The 20,386-nt window shown below is 43.6% G+C and overlaps 1 protein-coding gene across 1 annotated transcript in view; it reads left to right on the top strand.

Annotated features, from left to right (window-relative positions):
* The window catches only part of RTTN (rotatin), a 3,641,098-nt gene that overhangs the window by 1,734,160 nt on the left and 1,886,552 nt on the right, over positions 1 to 20,386 (top strand). Inside the window, exon 30 of the mRNA XM_044067142.1 lies at positions 2,796 to 2,950. Within this exon, the coding sequence (XP_043923077.1) occupies positions 2,796 to 2,950 (155 nt within the window). The remainder of the gene's footprint in view (positions 1 to 2,795; positions 2,951 to 20,386) is intronic.

Genomic DNA, 20,386 nt, shown 5'->3' with positions numbered 1-20,386 from the left:
AATTAGTATTGCTTTAGTCTTTGATGTCAGCCAAAAGTGCTCTTCGTAGCACCCATAATGTGCCTAGTAATGACTCCTGCAATTCGTACAGGGTTACATGGATTGATAATATATATAAATACGATTGTAGATTCCTTTTTATAAGCTCCGTTGCTCCTTCTACTATTGGAACAGAGTATCTTTCTTCCACATTGCTCGTTTCTGCCTGCAGATCCTGATATTTTATGACTTTATGTCTCTCTGTGCACAAGAGACTGTAGTCACTGGGTGTGGTGATTTCAATGATCAGTGCTACTTTTGTCTTCTTTTCTTGGACCACTATATCTGGTTTTCTAGCATCTGTCTTTTGAACTGTTGGTAATGGGTGATCCTATGTGATAGAAACGCCATCATTTTCTGTGATGCTTTTGTGACTCATGTTTCCAGTGTTTTTCAGCCACTTCAATACCATAATATTTTTACAATCCCCAGTGCAACAGTCTTGCTGCATTATTATGCCTTTCAGTATACAGTCATTCTAACATTAGTATGTCACAACCCAGCAACGAGGTGTGCGACTGTTTCCAGTTTGGTTTTACAAAACTTACATTTGTCTGTTTCTCCCACATATTCAATGGACTTTGTAAACCAACGTGTGCATAACCCACTATCTTGGGCCCCCAATATTAATCTTTCATTTCTTGGTTTAAATTCACCTCTCCTCAACCATTCCTGCATTCATTCCTGATCAACATGAGGTTCTTCCAGAAGCTTTCTGTACTTACAACTACATTTATGCTTTTTCCACATTTCTTGCCTTCTCATCTGGTCCTTGACCTTATATTCTTTCTTTTGCTTTTTGGCATATTCATTTGCTGCCTGATGTTTATCCACTTCTGGTCTGATTTCCATTTCTGCTTGACGCCGACATGCTTCTGCTAAATTAAGCAGTCCTCTTAGATTTATTCTCCTCATGTTTCAAAACTTTCACTAGGATTGGGTCTTTTGAGGTCAGCAGGTATGTGTGGAGTCCCACAATTGCAGATCTTTACATACATATACAGTTGTCCTCAGTGTTAGTGTCCTGTTGTGGTGCAAGGCCTGTCTATAAACAGGTGTACACTGGGGCTCAGATTCCAAAATGCCTGCACTCAGCCTCCTGTCACTGTAAGTGGTCACTTACACTGAGAGCAAGTCTTTTGGAATCAGACCCAGTATGCGGTGGTGGTGCTGCGGTAGCATTGTTGCCTCATAGCAAGACGTTGTCCCGTTCAATTCTCAGCTAGAGCGTCTTCTGTGTGGAGGCATATGTGAATGGGGCGTGCATTCTTTGAAGGTTGTGAGTAAGGGCTGGTGACCCGGTACGTAAAAATCCACTACCAATCATTAGCGGACCGGAGTTCCGCTGTGGCAACCCCTAACTGTGAAAAGCCGAAGGACACAAGCAAACAAATGTTTCTTCCTTTTATTGCTTCTGAACTTGACATAAATCTTGACGTGCCATCTTTTTGTGTTCTTTAAGACACTGACCTTGCAAAAGTGCTGATCCAGAATTGCAGTTGATGCTATCTGTGACTTTTTATTATTTATTTATTTTTTAATGACTGCAGTTGTGTGAGCAGACATTGACTGTTGCTTAAAAACATTTTTTTTATTTCTGCAGTGTAAGTACGCTCAGTCTGGCATTATTTCATTTTGTTATGGAGAAAGTGAGAGAGAATTCTATGAATAAAATTGGACAGCAGCCCTTTATTTAAATTAGTTAATTTATTTAGTTTGTTTAATTTGATGTTAACCAGGTGAGTGAGCTGGTCCAAAGACCTTTTTCAATCATGACTTGGACCCATAAGGTAAGAATGCAGAAATTTCAAATTGTTACTAAGTTTTTATCTCTGGTGGTAGGTTGATTCAAAGGGCTTGGCCCAATCTAGAAAAGTCATGCTGTCCAATAACTGATTTCAAAGGTGGGCCTATTCAATGAAATAACATTTTCTTGACTGTTTCTTAAGAAGTATGAATATAGCCTAGGAGGTGGTTTTCTCTTCAGTGGAGGGCAGTAGCCTTCATTTAAACCCTCTGTGCTTAGCAAATTTTAAAGCGGGACATTTGGGCAGCTAAGGGTGTGGGGATGGTGAGGCAATTCTCTTTTACAAGCAGAATTAATGAAAAATCAAAAGAGTGAGGTTCATCCAATGGATCCCTTTGTGATTTTATTTTTGCTACTTGCACAGCATTCAACCAATTAGCAGCACCCGTGAACTGAAATGGCAGCTGTCAAACTGTGCAGCTGGTGTATTATTTTAAGAAGTATACACTAAAAGGGCCCAGCTTTCTGTAATAAGTCCCACCTTTTCATGACAGTCTGCCTGGGACCATACTGAGAACCATGTGCGTTTTTCAATTCCTTCAGTTTTCTTGCATATGATGTTTATTCTTTAGTATCGCACAGTTTAGGCTTTATTGCCTTGCACCCTTTTTACATTCTGCTTCTTGCGTTGTCTTTCTTGTTTTTATACTGTTCAGCATTTTTAACATTTAAATACATTACAAAGAACTAATATTTGGAACTTTCATTGACTTAGAAGGATAGCATTGCTGAATTAAAATTACTATGATCCTCCATCCTTTACCCGTAAATTAGGCCAACAGTTATTTTCTGTTGGACTATTTTTAATGAGCAACCAGTTGCGATTGTGTCTTGCTGTTATCTAATTATCTGCTTCCATTGCATTTTACTGTGTGTGATACATTTCTGTTATAGAAAGAAATAAAGAGTAGTAATCCATAATTACATCTCAGCATACTTTTGTTGACAGGAAACAAATCCTTTGCTGAATCTACTGGTACAAGTGGAGTCCAGGATGCAAAATGAACTAGATGAGTTGCAGACTGCTGTCAGACAGAAGCTTCAGAAAGAGCTCAGTGCACTTTTCAACACAATTCTTTTGTCACTTACATCATCTACTGACAGGTACTGAAAACTGACCTGCGCTGTTTATTTTTTTATTGTTATTTTTTGACAACTTAGATTTTAGAAATTTTCTAAATGAAATACCTGGATAGTACTGGTATTCATCACAGTGGGAATGCTCCTGCTCCCACCCTACATAATCTACTCTACTCCTTCTCATCCCCCTCCCTGCTCTGCTCACATCCGTAATATACCCTGAAAATTCAATAGAATTTATTAATCAAGTCCTTATGTTTCTTCCTCCCCCACTATATTATGTCTTTGTATCTCCTCTTCCTCTAGTAACTATGTTTTCCTAACTTTTCTGTATAAATGGAAATTTTTGCTGTGCTAAATAGTTAATAAGTTTTTCTGCACAATGTATTTAACTTTATACCTGCTGTACTATTTGATATTGTCTTCATTTTTACTATCTATTGTACCTATTATGTAACTTTGAATGTATTTTGGAGCTTTTCTCCCCAGGACTCCATTGAAAACGGGTTCATTTGGCCCAATGGACTATCCTGGTAAACCAACTGCAATAAATAAAATAAAAAATAAATTGTGCACTGTGTTGTGTTGAGAAGGATTTGTAAAATCTAAGTTTTGCTTGATTGCTCTTTTTCCTTAACTTTGCTTTGTGATCTTTTTAGTGATGTCCCACTTATTAGCACATGATCAGAAAACACTTAACTTGGCATTAGAATCACACAAAAGGCTTTTTTAGTAGTAGGTGTTCAGGAATGCCTTTGCAGGCATTTGTTTTTTCTCTTAAAGATCATATGCAACTGTATTACTTACTGGCATAATGTCCTGAAGAGATGCAGCTCTCATAGAATGGTGATTCTGCCACTAGAAATGTCAGATGCTGCTAAAATGCTTTTTATTACTTTAATTTAACCTCAAAACTTGGGGTATTCTTGTTAGTTTGCCAAATGTGTGCATGGACCTATATTATCGCACAGGCATAATGATGACATGAGGATGGGGTGAAGGTGTTTGCCACTGACCCAGTCACATGGAAAGAATAAAAAATAGAAAAAGCACAGAATCAGAAAGGGTCACTCAAAAATAAGCAATATTTGATAAATACACAGAACTATGCATCTGTATTTAAATATTACTTGTGAAGTTGTTAAATCTCGACGTTTATTCTCACTGATGGGTTCGGAGCCAATCCTCTGCTCCGACACGGCCGATAGCAAAGCTCAAGGTTTGCCAGTAGCTCGAGACCAAGCCCCTTATCCCACAATACACTGCTGGAATTACCTCAGATCTAGTTTGCCATGGCAAGAGAGATCTTGGCGATCCAGCTAGCTCGGACCATTTGTGATAAAAAACAGCAAGTTTTGATAAAAAAAACTTTCTTTTTGTTTTAGATTTTATATAGATAGTTGTGTGCTAGTGTTTAAAAATTTGTTAATAGAATCTATAGTTTTGCATAGTTTGTGCCCTTTTGGCTTAATTGTTTTGTGTGGGTCTTTTAGCCCTATTTAGAGTTATTAATCTCTTTTCTAATAGTCAGGGTTTTTCTGTGTGGGCCTCTTTAGCCCTGTATTTGTAAAATTTAGTTAATTGTCATAGATAGTGCCCGGGTTGGGCTTAGTTGCTTTCTGGGTCTTTACAAATAAGTAAGGACTTTACTGTATTAGTTTTTTGCAGTATACTGGTTTGTTTTACCTTTACTATGTCAGATGACAAGGAAAAGTCTCATCCTAAATCAGGATTCAAGAAATGCCCAGATTGTGGGCAGAAAATGTCCGTCACTGACGGACACATTCAATGTGTCTACTGTCTGGGGGCTAAACACCTCCCAGACACTTGCAGCATTTGCCATTCCTTTTCTTCAAGAGTCCTCTTGGAGAGAAGGAGGAAGCTAATAGACAGGGGATTACTGCAGCATTCCTTTTCTGAGGTACTGAGTAGCCATGAGGGTGCTAGCACATCCTCCAAATCCACAAAATCTTCAGATCCCAAAGTGGCAAAAAAGGCAAAAACTTCAGAGGGAGGGTCATCGGTTCCACAGACCTTGGAACCGAGTGTACCTTTGATTCGGAGCCAGCTCTCAGTATTGGAGCCGGTTTCTGAAGTTCCCTCTTCTCCTCTGCTCCAGCTAACACCTTCGGTGCATTCATCTAAGTCCTCAGTCAGCCTTTCAGATTTGGACATGGATCGGCTAGTGCAGAAGCTCTTACAGGCACCAGGACTTGCCAAATTGTTCTCGGCCCCGACCAGCTCGTCTGTGCCAAAGGCCATGGAACCAGATTTGTCTACTCCTCCTCCGAGCCATACTGGACTCTCGGAGCCGAAGGAAACTGAACCAGTGATTGTTGAACCCTTGGAGCCGATACCTGCACCGGTGTTATCGGCTCCATCTACTTGGATGTCCTCTGCACCGACGAGGACTCTAGGAGCCGACGCTCTCCCATCGGGTCTGGGGAGGATAGTCGGACCGATTTGTCGGTGCCGACTCTTCCTCTCGGTGCTTCGGCTCGGATGAGCTTGGCTCCTACCTCGAGCTCGGAGCCCATGGCTTCAGTGCGGGAGGATCGGACGGTACTTTTGGGTCCGTCTACTCCTTCTCATTGGAGCCATGGTGCCTTCGATGCTATGAGGAGAGTTTTGTCTCCAAGACAATGTCAGCATCGGTTCGGCCTTCCCTCTCCCGTCAAGATCCTGTGTCTGCTCCTTCGTCTACCGGTCCCCCTAAACGTAGAGACCCTGAGCCTCAAGTACCCCCACAGGGCGTTCCCTGCTCTTCTGAGTCGTCCCCAGATCCTCCCACTGAGGAGGTGCCCAGGAAGAGATTGTGCAAGAGGAGGCACTTAGACTCCCAACAGGAGTCTTTGACATTTGACACGGACTTGGATGAGTCAGAAGGGTCCCCTCGATCCCCCTCTGAGGATATCTCCTTTGAAGAGATACTAGAGATCCTTAGTCAGAGGGGCGATTGGCAGTCCAAGACCCCTACTGAGGACGAGTCCGTGCTCTTGAAGGCTTTTGGGTCTCAGCCTTCCACTTCTTAGGTGTCTCCACCTTACGACGAGCTCATGGAACTGATATCTCGTAAGGCGTGGGAGTCACCGGAGGCCATGGAACCTGTTCCTCGCAAGCCCAGTAAATTCATGTCTGCTCCAGTGGACAAGCCATGAGTGCCTGTTGATGCCATGGTGGTAGCTGCAGCCACCAAAAAGGAAGTGTCTGAGACATCCACATCTATCCATCCTCCTAACAGAGATTCTAGGGTCATGGATAGATATGGGAAACGCATGTTTAGTTCAGCGACTTTTTCTCTGTGATCACTGAACTACTTAACCCAGTTTACGAGGCTACAAAGAGATCTCCTGAAAGAGCTAGCAGATACTCTCCAGAGTACGGTAGCTGCAGGGGTGGCCGACAAAGTCAACGCCCAGCTCGCTACCCTAAACTCAGTGGTAAACTTGTCCATGCATCTCATATCCTATGCAGCTGATGGTTCGAGTAGAGCCGCTAGTTCGGGCATTGCTCTTCGAAGACAAGCCTGGATGCGTCTCTGTTCCTTTGCGGAACCCTTTTAAGTCTTCCTTTATCAACACCCCATTTGATGGCTCATCAATGTTTGGGCCTAAAGTAAAGGAAACTTTAACCAGGTGTGAGCAGGAAGGCAAGACCTTATCTGCCGTTGGAGTCCATTTTTCTACCCCTACTTGGCCCTACCCCAAGGGCCCTAGGGGAGGGAAAATGTGGTTCCGAAAAGCACAGGGAGCCTTTCAGGGCACACGTGTAGAAACCCCCTCTAGAGTCAGAGGAGGGGGTTATAACGGAAGACGCCGCCCCCGTGGCAGAGGGCGTCTGCAGCAACAGGGTGACAGGGGTCAGTTCTCCGGTCAACCCTACCAGCGCCCCTGAAAGGGGGCCCGACTGTTCAGCTCTGGAGGCAGTCGGGGGTCGCTTGTCTTTGTACCCAGGAGCCTGGCTAAACATAATATCAGATACATGGGTAGAAAGCATCATTTCCAGAGGATATTTCATACCGTTCTCTACCCCTCCCATTACTGTAAACAGAATCCCAGATGTTCCACCCAATCTCAGGGAACAAGCAATCGTAGAGGTCCACAGATTGCTAGAAAAAAGAGTCATCCAACCAGTCCCAGCAGACCAAGTTGAATTCCGAACTTACTCAAGATTCTTTTTGGTACCAAAGAAAACAGGGGACTGGAGACCTATCTTGGACCTCAGCAGACTCAACCAGTTCGTAAAGAAAGAAAAGTCCCAAATGGTCACGCTTCAGTCCATTCTTCCCTTCCTAGGGAAAGGCGATTGGATGTGCTCCATAGATCTCAAGGAAGCATACTATCACATAAAGATGAACAGATGCTTCAGAGATCACCTGCGTTTCCAGCTGGGAGCCAGTCATTACCAGTTTCGAGCCCTGCCCTTTGGTCTAACTACAGCCCCCAGAGTGTTCACCAAATGCATGGCAGTGGTCACGGCTCACCTGAGATGTCTAGGATTCCAAGTGTTTCCATACCTAGACGATTGGCTCCTCACTGCTACCACCAGGCATCAATTGACTCAGGCAACACAATACACTCTGACACTCTGCCATCAATTAGGCATTACAGTCAATTTCGAAAAGTCTGCCTTATCGCCATCACAGCATACCGTTTTTATAGGAGCAGAGTTGGATACCTCAACTACCATTCTGCGTCTTCCTATCAAAAGAGTCTCACTTCTCCGCCAACATGTCAGCTCACTGGTGTCAAAGAACATAGCTACAGCAGCAGAGGTCTTGAAGGTGCTTGGTTTGATAGCAGCAGCAATCCTGGCTATACCACTCACAAGGATGCATATGCGAATTCTTCAATGGCTCCTCTTTGCTCAATGGTCATACCAGAAACTGCCGATGCACCACATGATTCACATCACGGATTCTTGCAAGAGAGACCTTCGGTGGTGTTTGACATCTCTTCATGTCACAATCGGAAGACCCTTTGCCCCCCCCCCCCTGTAGCCACTGTGACCATGGATGCTTCCCTGATAGGGTGGGGAGGGCATTTTCAGGGAAAGACTGCCCAAGGCACATGGACAGATCAAGAATCACATCTGCGCATCAGTGTTCTAGAGTTGGGAACCTCGAAAAAGGGCATAGCAAAATAAATTTAAAATGGGTGGCGAAAGCCAAACACATTCTGGCTAGGCTTATAAATGCCCTAGGGCAGATAGCCTAGTATGAACCTATGAACCTATGAGAGCAGTACTTCTGGCGTTGCAGTACTTTCAGGACTCTCTCCCTCTAGGAACTACTGCAGTTCAGACGGACAACATGTCAGTAGTCTGGTACTTCAACAAGGAAGGCGGAATCAAGTCTTACCCCTTTTGTCGAGAAGCCCTCAGGGTCTGGCAATGGGCTGTGTCATCCCAGCATTTTCTGTTAGCAACGCACATCCTGGGGAAATCCAACTTGATAGTGGACAAGCTAAGCAGGGCGATATTGCTACCTCACGAGTGGTCTCTCAAACAACAGGTTGCGGAGTTGATTTTGCGCAAATGGGGCCGGCCTTGCTGCGACCTCTTTGCCAGCCACATCAATTCAAAATGCAGAAGCTACTTTGCCCTAATACCACCTCCCAGTCATCCCCCAAGAGATGCACTTTTACACGATTAGCCCCCGGGTCTCCTTTATGCATTCCCACCCTTCCCATTGATACCAGATTTTTACAGAAAGCAAAATCGCTGGGAAGGACTGTTATCCTCATAGCCCCCTACTGGCCTTGACAGATTTGGTTCCCGTTTCTCCACCATGATCTGTTGGAAGATCCATGGATCCTGGACCCAGTTCCGGACATTCTGACGCACCCGTCATGGGACCTCCATCCTTCACTGCAGTCCCTGAAACTGACTGCTTGGCTAATCCACTTCCCCTAATTGCCAGGCTTCATTCAATTTCAGAAGATAAAAGACAAATTCTCTTGTCTTCTCACAAGCCATCTACTAGGAAATTATATGGCAGTAAATGGAAAAGGTTCTCAATTTGGGCCAACACGCAGAAAATTGACCCTTTCCGAGCCCCACTATCATCCATTTTAGAAAGGAAGGGGCAGCAGCTGTTATAGTTCGAGTCCAGTTAGCTGCCATCTCAAATTTTCACCTTGGGTTTGGTGGCTCAAATGTTATGAGCCATAAATTATCTAAGACTTTTCTTAAAGGTGTTCTTCACATGAGACCTCCTATTAAAATTCCCTATTCCCCCTGAAATTTAAACTTTATGCTTTCTCAAATTATTCTTCCCCCTTTTGAACCAGCATCTTCTTGTGATCTCAAATATTTATCGTGGAAAACTATTTTTCTAGTGGCCATTACTTCTGCCTGCAGAGTGTCAGAACTTCAAGCATTATCTATCAGACCACCTTACATGTTTTTCCATGCTGATAGAGTATCTCTCAGAACCAACCCCTCATTTTTGCCTAAAGTCTGTTCTGAATCAAATATCAATCAGGTCATTGAGCTGCCAGTCTTTTTTCCCAACTACTCTAACAAATTGGAATGCGTGCTGCACAAACTTGATGTACACAGACAGCTCGGATTTTATCTTGACAGAACTAAGGATATTAGAAAATAAGATCAACTTTTTGTATCCTTCTCAGAAGCCAAAAAAAGCAATCCAGTGGCTAAAACAACCTTATCTAAATGGTTATCAGATTATATATCCTTTGTTTATGAGAATGCTAGCATGCCATTGACACACAAACCTAAGGCTCATTCTACCAGAGCCGTTTCTACGTCTTCTGCTTTTCAAGCTAAATTGCCCCTTGACAATATTTGCGCTGCAGCCACTTGGTCTAAGCCTCATACCTTTATCATGCATTACTAAGTAGGTAAGGCTTCCAGGGACAGGTCTTCCTTTGGTTCCACGGTACTGAAAAACATACTTCCATGAGCCACCCAAGATTGAGGGTGCTAGGGACGCTACCCATCAGTGAGAATAAACGGCAAAATTTAACAACTTCACATAAAGAAGTTATGTACTTGCCATAACGTTCCATGTGAGTTGTTTATCTCACCTTTATTCTCACGTCCCTCCCTCCTTCTCCCTCCTGGCTGACTGTTGACTTAGAGGCTAGTACCATCCTGATTATTCAATATTTCTTCTTCCCCTTCGGGAAGTGTTTCTTGGTAGAAATAAATAAAAGGGCATATGTATATATATATATATATATATATATATATATATATATATATATATATATATATATATATGTATATATATAATGCTACTCGCAGCAAACAAGATCTGAGGTAATTCCAGCAGTGCATTGTGGGATAAGGGGCTTGGTCTCAAACTACTGGCAAACCTTGAGCTTTGCTATAGGCCGTGTCGGAGCCAAGGATCGGCTCCGAACCCATCAGTGAGAATAAAGGCGAGATAAACAGCTCACATGGAACGTTATGGTAAGTACATAACTTCTTTTTTTAGTCGAGTAACTATGCTGTCACTTCATTTTTGCTGCTAGATTTCTTAACCATGAGTAGTGCAAGCTAAGGATACAGAAGAAGACAAACCCATTTCCTCTTGAAAACTATATGTACTATTAAAATAGGAGAAACTGGTTTATCCATGTGAGGGAATGTCAGCAACCTAAACATAGTTTTTCAAATAATGTTATAATAGTTGGAAAACAAGACAGGAGTGATTCCATCCTTGACTGCACATCATAAGGGAACGTCCATCACAGTCTTATACTCAGAAGAATGAAATCCTATTTTCACATAAAATCATTTTATGTAAAAAGATTATAGCAGCTACTACGTACAAGTGATCTTCTCAAAACAGTTGAAACTGAATACAGGTACTGCATCCAGTTTCATCAGTATGCACATAATCTTAGCAATCCCACCCCTTTCTCACATTCTCCTTTGATTAATTCCGAATGTGCAATCTTTCTTAAAGCTGTGATTAAGATACAGTCATTCATTTCATACTTGGTTCTGATACAGATTTATTTTTTCAAGCATGGTAACCGTGGAGTGAATAAATGAATGAAGTGAGCAGCAGGCCATCCTAAAAACAGCTATAATGACATTAACAAACTTACATATTTTACAGACCAAATACTAATTCTTCTTTTTGATTACTAGCAAAGCTAATCAAACTACTGTCATATCGATGATTCCCCCAAAGGCATTTGAACATATTGATCGTTGAAAGTAGATATTGATGGTTATAATTTGAAAGGGAGATAGGTTCCCCATGAGCCTTGATTCCTGTCTCTCATTAGACTGTATCTGCCTCTTCTTAATGCAAGCCACCTTGAAGTTCTTACCCTTTATCTCTGAAAATGAAATTAGTTTTTTTCTACATAAATCTTTATATTTGCACTAAGCTGGGTATTTGTTGACCCTTTTTTTCTTGACCTTGATGCTGTGGAATGAGAATCTTTTCTTTAAATCTCTGCTGTTGGATACTGAACTGTGACTAAGTGCTACACAATTACTTCAATTTAACTCCTGGCAGACACAAAATGAAAAGCATTATTTTTGATCCTGCTTAATAAGAACTTTACATGTATTCTTTGCCCCTGTCTTGAACCAAATTATACTCAAGATCATTAGATTTTTTTCCAGATTTTAAATGCCAGCATATCTGTCAAAGGCAGCTAGGAGTTGCAGAAGTGATAGAGGGCCACTGGAAAAAAAAAACATTTTTTTTTTTTTTTAATTGGTATTTTAGAAACTACTGTCCCTAAGACCATATATTCTTCTGAGGCTAATCTCTTTTTTTTCTTTTTCTTCTGGGGTACTTTCTCTATTTTATTTATTTATTTTTTTTATTTAAAATAACTGCATTACTCATATAGCTAATGTTTCATCTAAATTCTAATTCAGATCCATATTCTTAATGCACTGAATCAATAATAATAAAAATAAAATACTAATAAAAATAAAATTACAGATCAGAAAAGAAACTAAGGAAAGAAGATGACAAAAGGAAGCAAAGCTGATGGAACAGAACATTAAAACATAGGCAGGTGTTAATATCATATTGTCATGTGAATAAATGTATTTTTCCGGTAAGGTATACCGTTCTTCAAACTTTAATGTGAGCATTGGTGTGGCTTTCTAATTTTTCAACATATCTTTTAGTGATCATCGTAACTCATGAAAATTTCATTGTACATTCACTTTGCAACTCATCTAGCGTATCTAACAGGAATGCCTCTGGGGTCTTAAATTTATTTCTGAACCTAAGAGAGACATAATCTACTTGTATGTACATTTCTAACATGCATAACTTTGTGGACAAATCTATTAGTAAAGCCATATATCAACTGTAATTGACTTTCAGTGCCAACAGATGTCATACAAGTTAAAAGGTCATCAGGCATATTTTATATGTGGAGTGTAATGCACTCCATATAGAATTTTTTTTTATTGTATAGTTGCAAGTATAGAAGTAGTTGAACTGATTTTTTTTTTGAAATTCTTAATTGATGCATTATTTTAAAAGTACATACTCCTTAGAAGTTCTCACTTAGATTTTCCTGTAGGGACTGAAACCTGAGTCAAGGACATCAACATTTCATAAGCTATTGAAAATTGTTTGTTCTTGTTCATGGCAGTTTTGCTTTTACTTGAGGAAACTTTATCTAAGCCATTTATTATCTGGATATATAATTTATTTAGTATGACATTATGTCCAACATAAATCATGATCTGAAATAGTTACTTCATTTGCTCTGCAACCTGTGGGTATTGGATCCGACTTCGGATCCAAGCCGGCAGCTTTCCAAGATCCGAGCTCCTAGCTCCTCCCCCTACCCATAATCCCCTGCTACCAACCATATTACCTCAGATCGTTTTTTGCCGCGGCTGAAGAAGCTTTCCTTTTTGAAGAGCTCCTGGCTGGGTGAGATAGTTTCTGATTATAACCTCTTCTAGAGTTTAAAAATAGTGTGTGTGTGGTAGTAAACACTTTTCTACCCCTTTTTAGTGCTAGTTTAAATTTTTTCCTTGGTACAGTTAATTAGTTTTCTTTAGTCACTCCCCCTCCCCCCTTAGCGTTTGTGTGTGTGTGTGTGTGTGTGTGTGTGTGTGTGTGTGTGTGTGTGTGTGTGTGTGTGTGTAAGTGCTAACATGGCGGAAGGGCCTAAGGCCATTTTTTCAAAATGTACTGAGTGTGGCCACAAGCTTTCCCCAGCTGATGGCCACACTCAGTGCGTTTTGTGCCTGGGGGCAGCCCATCTTTCAGAGGCCTGCCAGATCTGTGCGGCCTTTAACCCCCAGGCACTTGGATAGGAAAAGCAAGCTGATCCTGGCAGGAAAGCTCCCCCAGGAATCAGCTTCTTCTTCCTCTCCTGTTTGGGCTCCGGCTGCCTCAGCGGCCTCGACGCCCTCTGTTCCCTTAGCTCAACCCGGGACTCAACCTCCCTCTTCGGGTTTAAGCTCTGGGGAAACTAGTGCCTCCTCAACAAAGGAAAAGAGGCACAAGGATAAGGAGGGAGATAGATCCCATAAAAGGCGGGCTGAATCTCACCCCTCTGCTCCGCCAGCTAAAGTAGCTAAGTCTCCTTCGGGGGTCTCCGGATCCTCCTCCTCTCGGCTCCGTTCGCCTAGCTTCTCGCCGGAGGAAGATCGGTCTCCCTCGAGGTCGTCGAGGCGGCCCTCCCGGCCCGCCTCGACTACCTCTTCCAGGTCAACCAGAAGCATCTCCGAAGCGGATATGGATCGGATGATGTGTCTGTTCTTACAGACCCAAATGCAGATGGGGGTGTTCTTGCCTCCCCCCCCCTCTGGGGGGGAGTGCGGCCCCCATGTTTTCCCCGATCACTCCTTCTCCGACTCGTTTTTGGATCTTGGAGTCATCGGATCCGGGCCCCGTCGGACCCAGGGATTTGTCGGCGCCGATAGCGCTGGTCTCTTCGGCACCGACTATGCCCTCGAGCTTGCCGGATCTGAGCTCTCGGGGCCGAGGGCTGAGCGTCGGATCCGAGGGAGGAGTTGTGTCTTCGGAGCTGTTGGCTTCGGAGCGCACCTCTCTCTCGGCGCCGACTGCATCGGCACTGACCCCGATCCCTTCCTTGGAGCCGAGGAGATTGCTCTCAGAGGCTGGCGAGGGTGATTCTCCTTCAACTTTTGAGGTAGTGGAGAGGGTACTGTCGAGATCCTCCAGATCCCTGGTTCGGGCTTCGGATCCACCCCTACCCCCACTGTATGAGGGTCTGTCTTCCATCATCTGACCATCGGGACAGCCTGCCCAAGCCCTCCAGCTAGTTCCCGTGGAGAAACAACAACCCGTGGACGAGCCCTCTTCGGATAGCCCCACCGAGGAGGTTCCTCGGAAACGACGGTGTAAAAGGAGGCACCTGGACTCCCCCGGGTCCGTTACCACCGACACGGACTTAGATGATAGGGAGGGTTCCCCAAGGTCACCCCCTGAAGATGTCTCCTTTGGAGACATCATGGAAATGTTGCGTATAGAGGGGGGTGGTCTGCCCAAAAACCTTCCCTTGATGAATCCGTGTTCCTGGAGGCATTTGAGGCATCTACCTCCTGGGTGTCCCCTCCAGCCGACCTCCTGGTGGACTTAATTACCACCAGGGCGTGGAAGGAGCCCGACACCGTGGAGCCAATCCCTAGGCATCCCGATAAAATACTAAGTCCCCCCACAGATAGACAGTCTTGGGCCAAAGGAACCCCTGTTGATGCCATGTTGGTGGCGGCGGCCACCAAGAAAGAACTCGCTCAGGAGAGTTCTTTGGTCCACCCGCCAGATAAAGAATCTCGAGCGTTGGACTGGATTGGGAAGCGGATGTTTGCTTCAGCGACCTTTTCCATAAGGGCGCTGAACTATATGGCACATACCATCAGGCTACAGCGAGACTTGATCAAGGAATACGCTGCAGCCCCCCCGGAGTCCATGTCGGTCGGAGACAGGAATGTGTTTACGACACGAATGGCCACTCTGAAATCCATCTCTAATACGTCTATGCGGCTCCTCTCTCATGCTTCGGAAGGAGCCGCTAGAGCCAGCGGAGCAGGGGTCGTCTTACGACGTCACGCCTGGCTCTGTCTTTGCGACTTCGTGGATCTCTTCAAGGTGTCCTTTGCGAACGCCCCCTTTGACGGTTCTGCTCTTTTCGGCAAGACCGTTCGCGATACGCTGGTCCAAAGCGAAAAGGACGGGAAGACGCTGTCTGCCGTCGGAGTCCACTTCTCTAGTCCCCAAAGATCCTTCTCCAGGAATCAGAGGGGACAAAAGAAGTTGTGGTTCTGCAAGTCTCAGCAATCCCATCCAGCTGCGGACCACTCGTCCTCTAGAGGCAGAGGAGGACAAGGTGGATGCCGGCCCAGAGGCAGAGGGGGGCCGCATAATTTTGTGTCTAGAGAACCTTTCTCGGACAGACCCGCGCAACAGCCCTGAGGGCTTGCCCGTCTGTCCCTCTCTGGAGGCAGTCGGGGGGCGATTGACGGAGCACCTGTCAAACTGGGAGTCCCTTACAACGGATCGATGGGTGCTCCGTATCATTTCCAGAGGTTATTTCATTCCATTCCTAAATCTTCCCCCCAAAACCAGACGCCTCCCCGATGTCCCACCCGATCAGAGGGAGGCAGCGGCTTCAGAGATTTTGAAGCTGCTAAGAAAAAGAGCCATCCAGCCCGTCCCTCCAGATCAGTCTGGATTGGGTTATTACTCAAGGTTCTTTTTGGTGCCAAAGAAAACCGGGGACCTCAGACCCATCTTAGACCTTTCCGCTCTGAACCTGTTCATACTCAAGGAAAAGTTCCAGATGGTCACTCTTCAATCTATTCTCCCCCTTCTGCGGAAGAACAACTGGATGTGCTCCATAGACCTCAAGGATGCGACCTACCACATCTTGATGGACAGACGATCCAGGAGGTTTCTCCACTTCCGGCTCGGAGCCAGTCATTATCAATTCAGGGTTCTTCCATTCAGCCTCACCTCAACCCCCAGAGTGTTCACCAAAGTCATGGCAGTGGTTGCAGCCGACCTGAGACTTCAGGGCATTCAGGTCTTCCCGTACCTAGACGACTGGCTTCTTACCGTGACCAACAGGCATCAGCTCTCTGTGGCGAGAGATTACGCACTGACTCTAGCCCACAACCTAGACATTTCAGTGAACCGGCAGAAGTCCTGCCTGTGCCCCACTCAAGCCCTGGAATTCATAGGGGCCAGGTTGGATACTCGAATCTCCCGAGCTACTCTAACATCAGTCAGACTGAACAGCTTGTGTTATCAGGTGTTAGCCCTTCTCCGGAGTCCTACTCTTCCAGCGGAGTTAGTCCTGAGGGCACTGGGGTCTATGGCAGCAGTGATCGGTCTTTCCCTCCATACCCGTCTGCGAATGTGAATATTATAATGGACCCTTCAAGTCCAATGGTCCCTCTTGTTTCACCCGTTGAACACACTGATACTGCTGAGCAAAGTTTGCAGGGACTCCCTTCTTTGGTGGTTACATGCGCGGGAACTCAGAGAAGGGAGGCCTTTCGTGATTCCCCCGGTCGAAGCCATGTTGACCACGGACGCTTCTTGCCTCGGGTGGGGGGGCATTGTTCAGGCAGATCCGTTCAAGGCACATAGACTTCCCTAGAGACCGCATTGCATATCAGTGTCCTAGAGATGAGGGCGGTGCTTTTGGCGTTGCAAGCTCTCCACAACCTTCTTTCATAAAAACAGGGTATCATTAACGACAAACCCCTCTTTTATGCCCAAGGTAGCCACAGAATCCAACATCAATCAATCAGTTCAGTTACCAGTTTTCTTCCCACATTTTCAAACAAAGGAAGAATATACCTTACATCTTCTAGATGTTCACAGGCAATTCCATTTTTATCTCCACAGGACAAAAAAGTGTTAGGAAATCTGATCAGCTATTTGTTTCCTTCTCAGCAAACCATTCAAGTCGTGCATTTTCTAAGATTACCTTAGCCAAATGGTTTTCTGATTGTATTTCTTTCATTTTTTCACAAAAAGGTATTTCATTACCTCAGCTTCCCAAGGCCCACTCAACCAGAGCTATGGCTACTTCATCTGGCTTCTCTTCCAGGACTTGGTACTGCAGCCACCTGGTTTAAGACTCCCACCTTTGTCTCTCATTATAAGTTGGATATTATTTCTAGGAGCAGGGCATCCTTTGGGCTTGACTGTGCTCTGGCACATCCTTCCTTGAGGACCGCTCAGGAGTTGCATAGCTGTGGACTCTGACCTATCAGTGATGAAGAATGAAAAGGACAACATCAGATTTAAAAGTTATGTACTTACCATAACTTAAGTATCTGTGTTGTCCATTTTCATTCTTCCTTACATCCCTTCCAGCCATCCCCCGGCCTAGTGCCTTCAAGAAGTTCTTGAAGGAAATTCAGAACCCTTAGGTTCTGGGTTTGAGCCTCACTTTTCTTCTATTCTGTATTTTGTTACTAGAGCCTGTTATGCTATAGGACAGCAAACTCAAGTCTGGGGAGTTAGAGAAGGTGTAGTGCATTATGGAAAGAGGGAGGAGCTTGAGACTTGGAGCCTGGAAGAAGTGGCCGAATCAGATCCAATGTGGAATCCGAGACCCATCAGTGAGGAAGAATGAAAATGGGCAACACGGATACTTAATTATGGTAAGTACATAACTTTTAATTTACACAATACCATTTATACTACCTACTGTCTATCATCTACTTTCTATTCCTAATGTATCTACTCACTACCCTTTAAGCAAATATTCCTTAAGTAGTATTTTGCTATCTTAACTGTTATATAAAAACTTGTTACTGATACTTCCAAATGATTGTACAATTGTTTGACTACAAGTGCCATTGTCATGCTAAATGTACCTGTTACCGGTATATAATTGCATTCTGGGGTGAGCCTGAAACTGGTCAGCATTGATCAATGCTTAGGTTTACGCCAAATTTCCCACCATACTTATGCCTGGTATGCGCTGACCTCCATGTACATTGTTTGGGATGGTTTTAGAAATCATGGCTAGATGATGTGGCTTTCAAACATCAGGGTATTGGGGTGTAGGGGCAGAACAAATGCTTTTGAAACTCTTAAGGCCCACAAATGGGGATATAAGGTTTACTTTGGAGTAGTTACTGAGTGCATTTGATTTTTTTGACAATTTGGTACTAATTTTGATGGAAAAGGTGACAGTTTAATGGTCACATATGCCCAAAGAGGGATAATGTTGGGTGCGCAGGCATAGGTAGCTTTCATTAGTTAGTGGTCAAATATATTCTCCCCTGACTCTCATGCCAGTTCCCAACCTAAATAACTAGGGCTAGGCCAGTCAAGCTTGGGGTGAGTTTATGAATACGCATCCAATTATCTAGGTCCCTTGTGAAGGAATGTGGTCTGTCACACTGCTTTATGTGCAGAGGGAGTCAATTCCAGAGTTTAGAGAGAGAAATGCTGAGCAATGAACCTCTTTCTCTCTCCAGCTTGTGTTATTGATCTGTGTAAGCCAGTTTAGATCCCTTGTTCTGGTATTTGTTAGGTTTATAGGTAAGTACTAGAATAGCTGCCCTTACCGGCCATTTTAAGCCTAGCCAATTTTCCTTTTTTTGCTCGATATAACTATCCCATTTGATTACAGATTGGCCTTACCCATCCCATGGTCGATAATTATGTATTACTCCTAATGAAAATAACTGGAATCATGCCATAAATAATTTGAGTGGACCCATGCATGGGATAAAGACTTAATACTAATAGTTAGGACTGGTTGATGTATAAAAGTACAAGAGATCCTAGACTGCTGGGTCCCCAATTACTTGGAAAGCAAGGCAGGTCATAGGTCTCCTGTGAGGAGCATGTAGGACACAAGAAAGAGATCTTTTCTGATAGTTTAGTAATTTTAAGCCTGTAACCCTCTTTGTTAGGAACCTTTGGGGTCTTTCTAGCTGTTTGATATTTCTGGTGAGGTACATCCCAAAGGGGGGTGGCATTATTTTACATAATTTGTCTTATCAGTGCTGAATGCAGGGGGACAATAATATCTTTAAATCTGGTTGATATTCCTTTGGTGATCAGCTGTACCAAGTAGAATGATTTTTGATAGCTAGTGCTACAGGGTAATCAAAGGAGAAGGGATCATCTTCCCAGGTTCCCAGATCTCTAATTACGTTTTCATTTTGAAGCAGGACATTGTCAACGCTTTATGCTTGGTGGAATGTTTTATCTGGCAAATGCAACAATTTTAGCCTATTTGCAATGCACAAGGCATTTGTAAGTGTACCTTCCTGCTAGAGGGCTTCTGTGTCAGGGGGATTTGACAATGACTCCCAGTTTGCAATCTTCCTCAAACGTGGTTAGCCATAGGTTGTGGTTTTTAGACTGTACGTCAGAGAAGTAAATACCATCCCAAAGCTTTTCCAGTGCTACGTCCTGCGGTGATCTTGTTATGAATGAATTTCAAGACTTTAGTGTAGAATTTGTAGCAATATGTGCATTTGAAGTCTCTGAATTCCAGTATATTTGTTTCAAGTGGTTTAGATAGTTTGAAGGAAAAGGTTACTTGTGGTGGAAATCCTATTTTATAGTACGTTCATCTGTGACATTTAAGAACCTAACATGAACTTCTGAGGTCAAGGAAGGTGTCTTGTAACAGGTGAAAAACTGATGGTTGATTTTGTTTGTGATTTGTTCCATTTGTGAGTCCCTGGACACGCCACTGCAGTTGACATTGAGTCTGAAGGCATGGTAGGCACTGAACTAAGGTATGGAGGGAGTATTTTCTGGGCATTTAAAATGTGTTTTAGTGATTACTCGTGTATGGATGCTTCCAAGTGCAGGACTTCCTTACGGTCAGCAACTTGTTTTTTAAACTTCTGGTATTGAGCTGAGCCACCTTTATTTGATACCACTTTTGATGGTGATATATTTGAATGTTAATTAACTGAAAGTGTAAAAAAAAAAAAGAAAAGTACTGTGTGGGGCAGCAAGGGCTTTAGCCAGTATGTGGACGCAAAGGTGCCGGAAGCTGTTGAAGACTGGGGGGGGGGAGGGTGAGAGGGGCACTTGGTGATCTAAAAAGGGCATTTTTTATAACTATTTACTACCACAACATAGGTTCACTTGGAGGACTTTTTAAGCTTAGCCAATTCCCATTTGGTGCTTGATTCTTGAATTAACATTTTCTGATTGGTCTTACCTATCCCATGGCTGATAATTGTATATTAGCCCTAGTGAGAATAACTGTGATCATTCCATAGATAATTTGAGGGGACCCATATAAGGGATGCAGTATTTAGGAACTGCCTCTATTTATTAGTGACATGAGGGGCAATCCTGGAGTACATTTTCTATTGCCCATCCTTAAATCCAAGTTGCGTTTCTGGGTTTTATTTTTTTTTTACATTTTATAGCACAATGCACAAACACTAACAGATATCTGCTAAACAAAGCAACACTGTCTCACAATGAAAATAGACTTGGCATTAAAACTTCTCTGCCCTTGAAACAGC

This window comes from Protopterus annectens, chromosome 3.part1, assembly GCF_019279795.1.
Source record: "Protopterus annectens isolate FY-2018-M chromosome 3.part1, PAN1.0, whole genome shotgun sequence".
Classification (NCBI taxonomy): domain Eukaryota; kingdom Metazoa; phylum Chordata; order Ceratodontiformes; family Protopteridae; genus Protopterus; species Protopterus annectens.
This window is presented reverse-complemented; position numbering and strand designations above follow the sequence as displayed.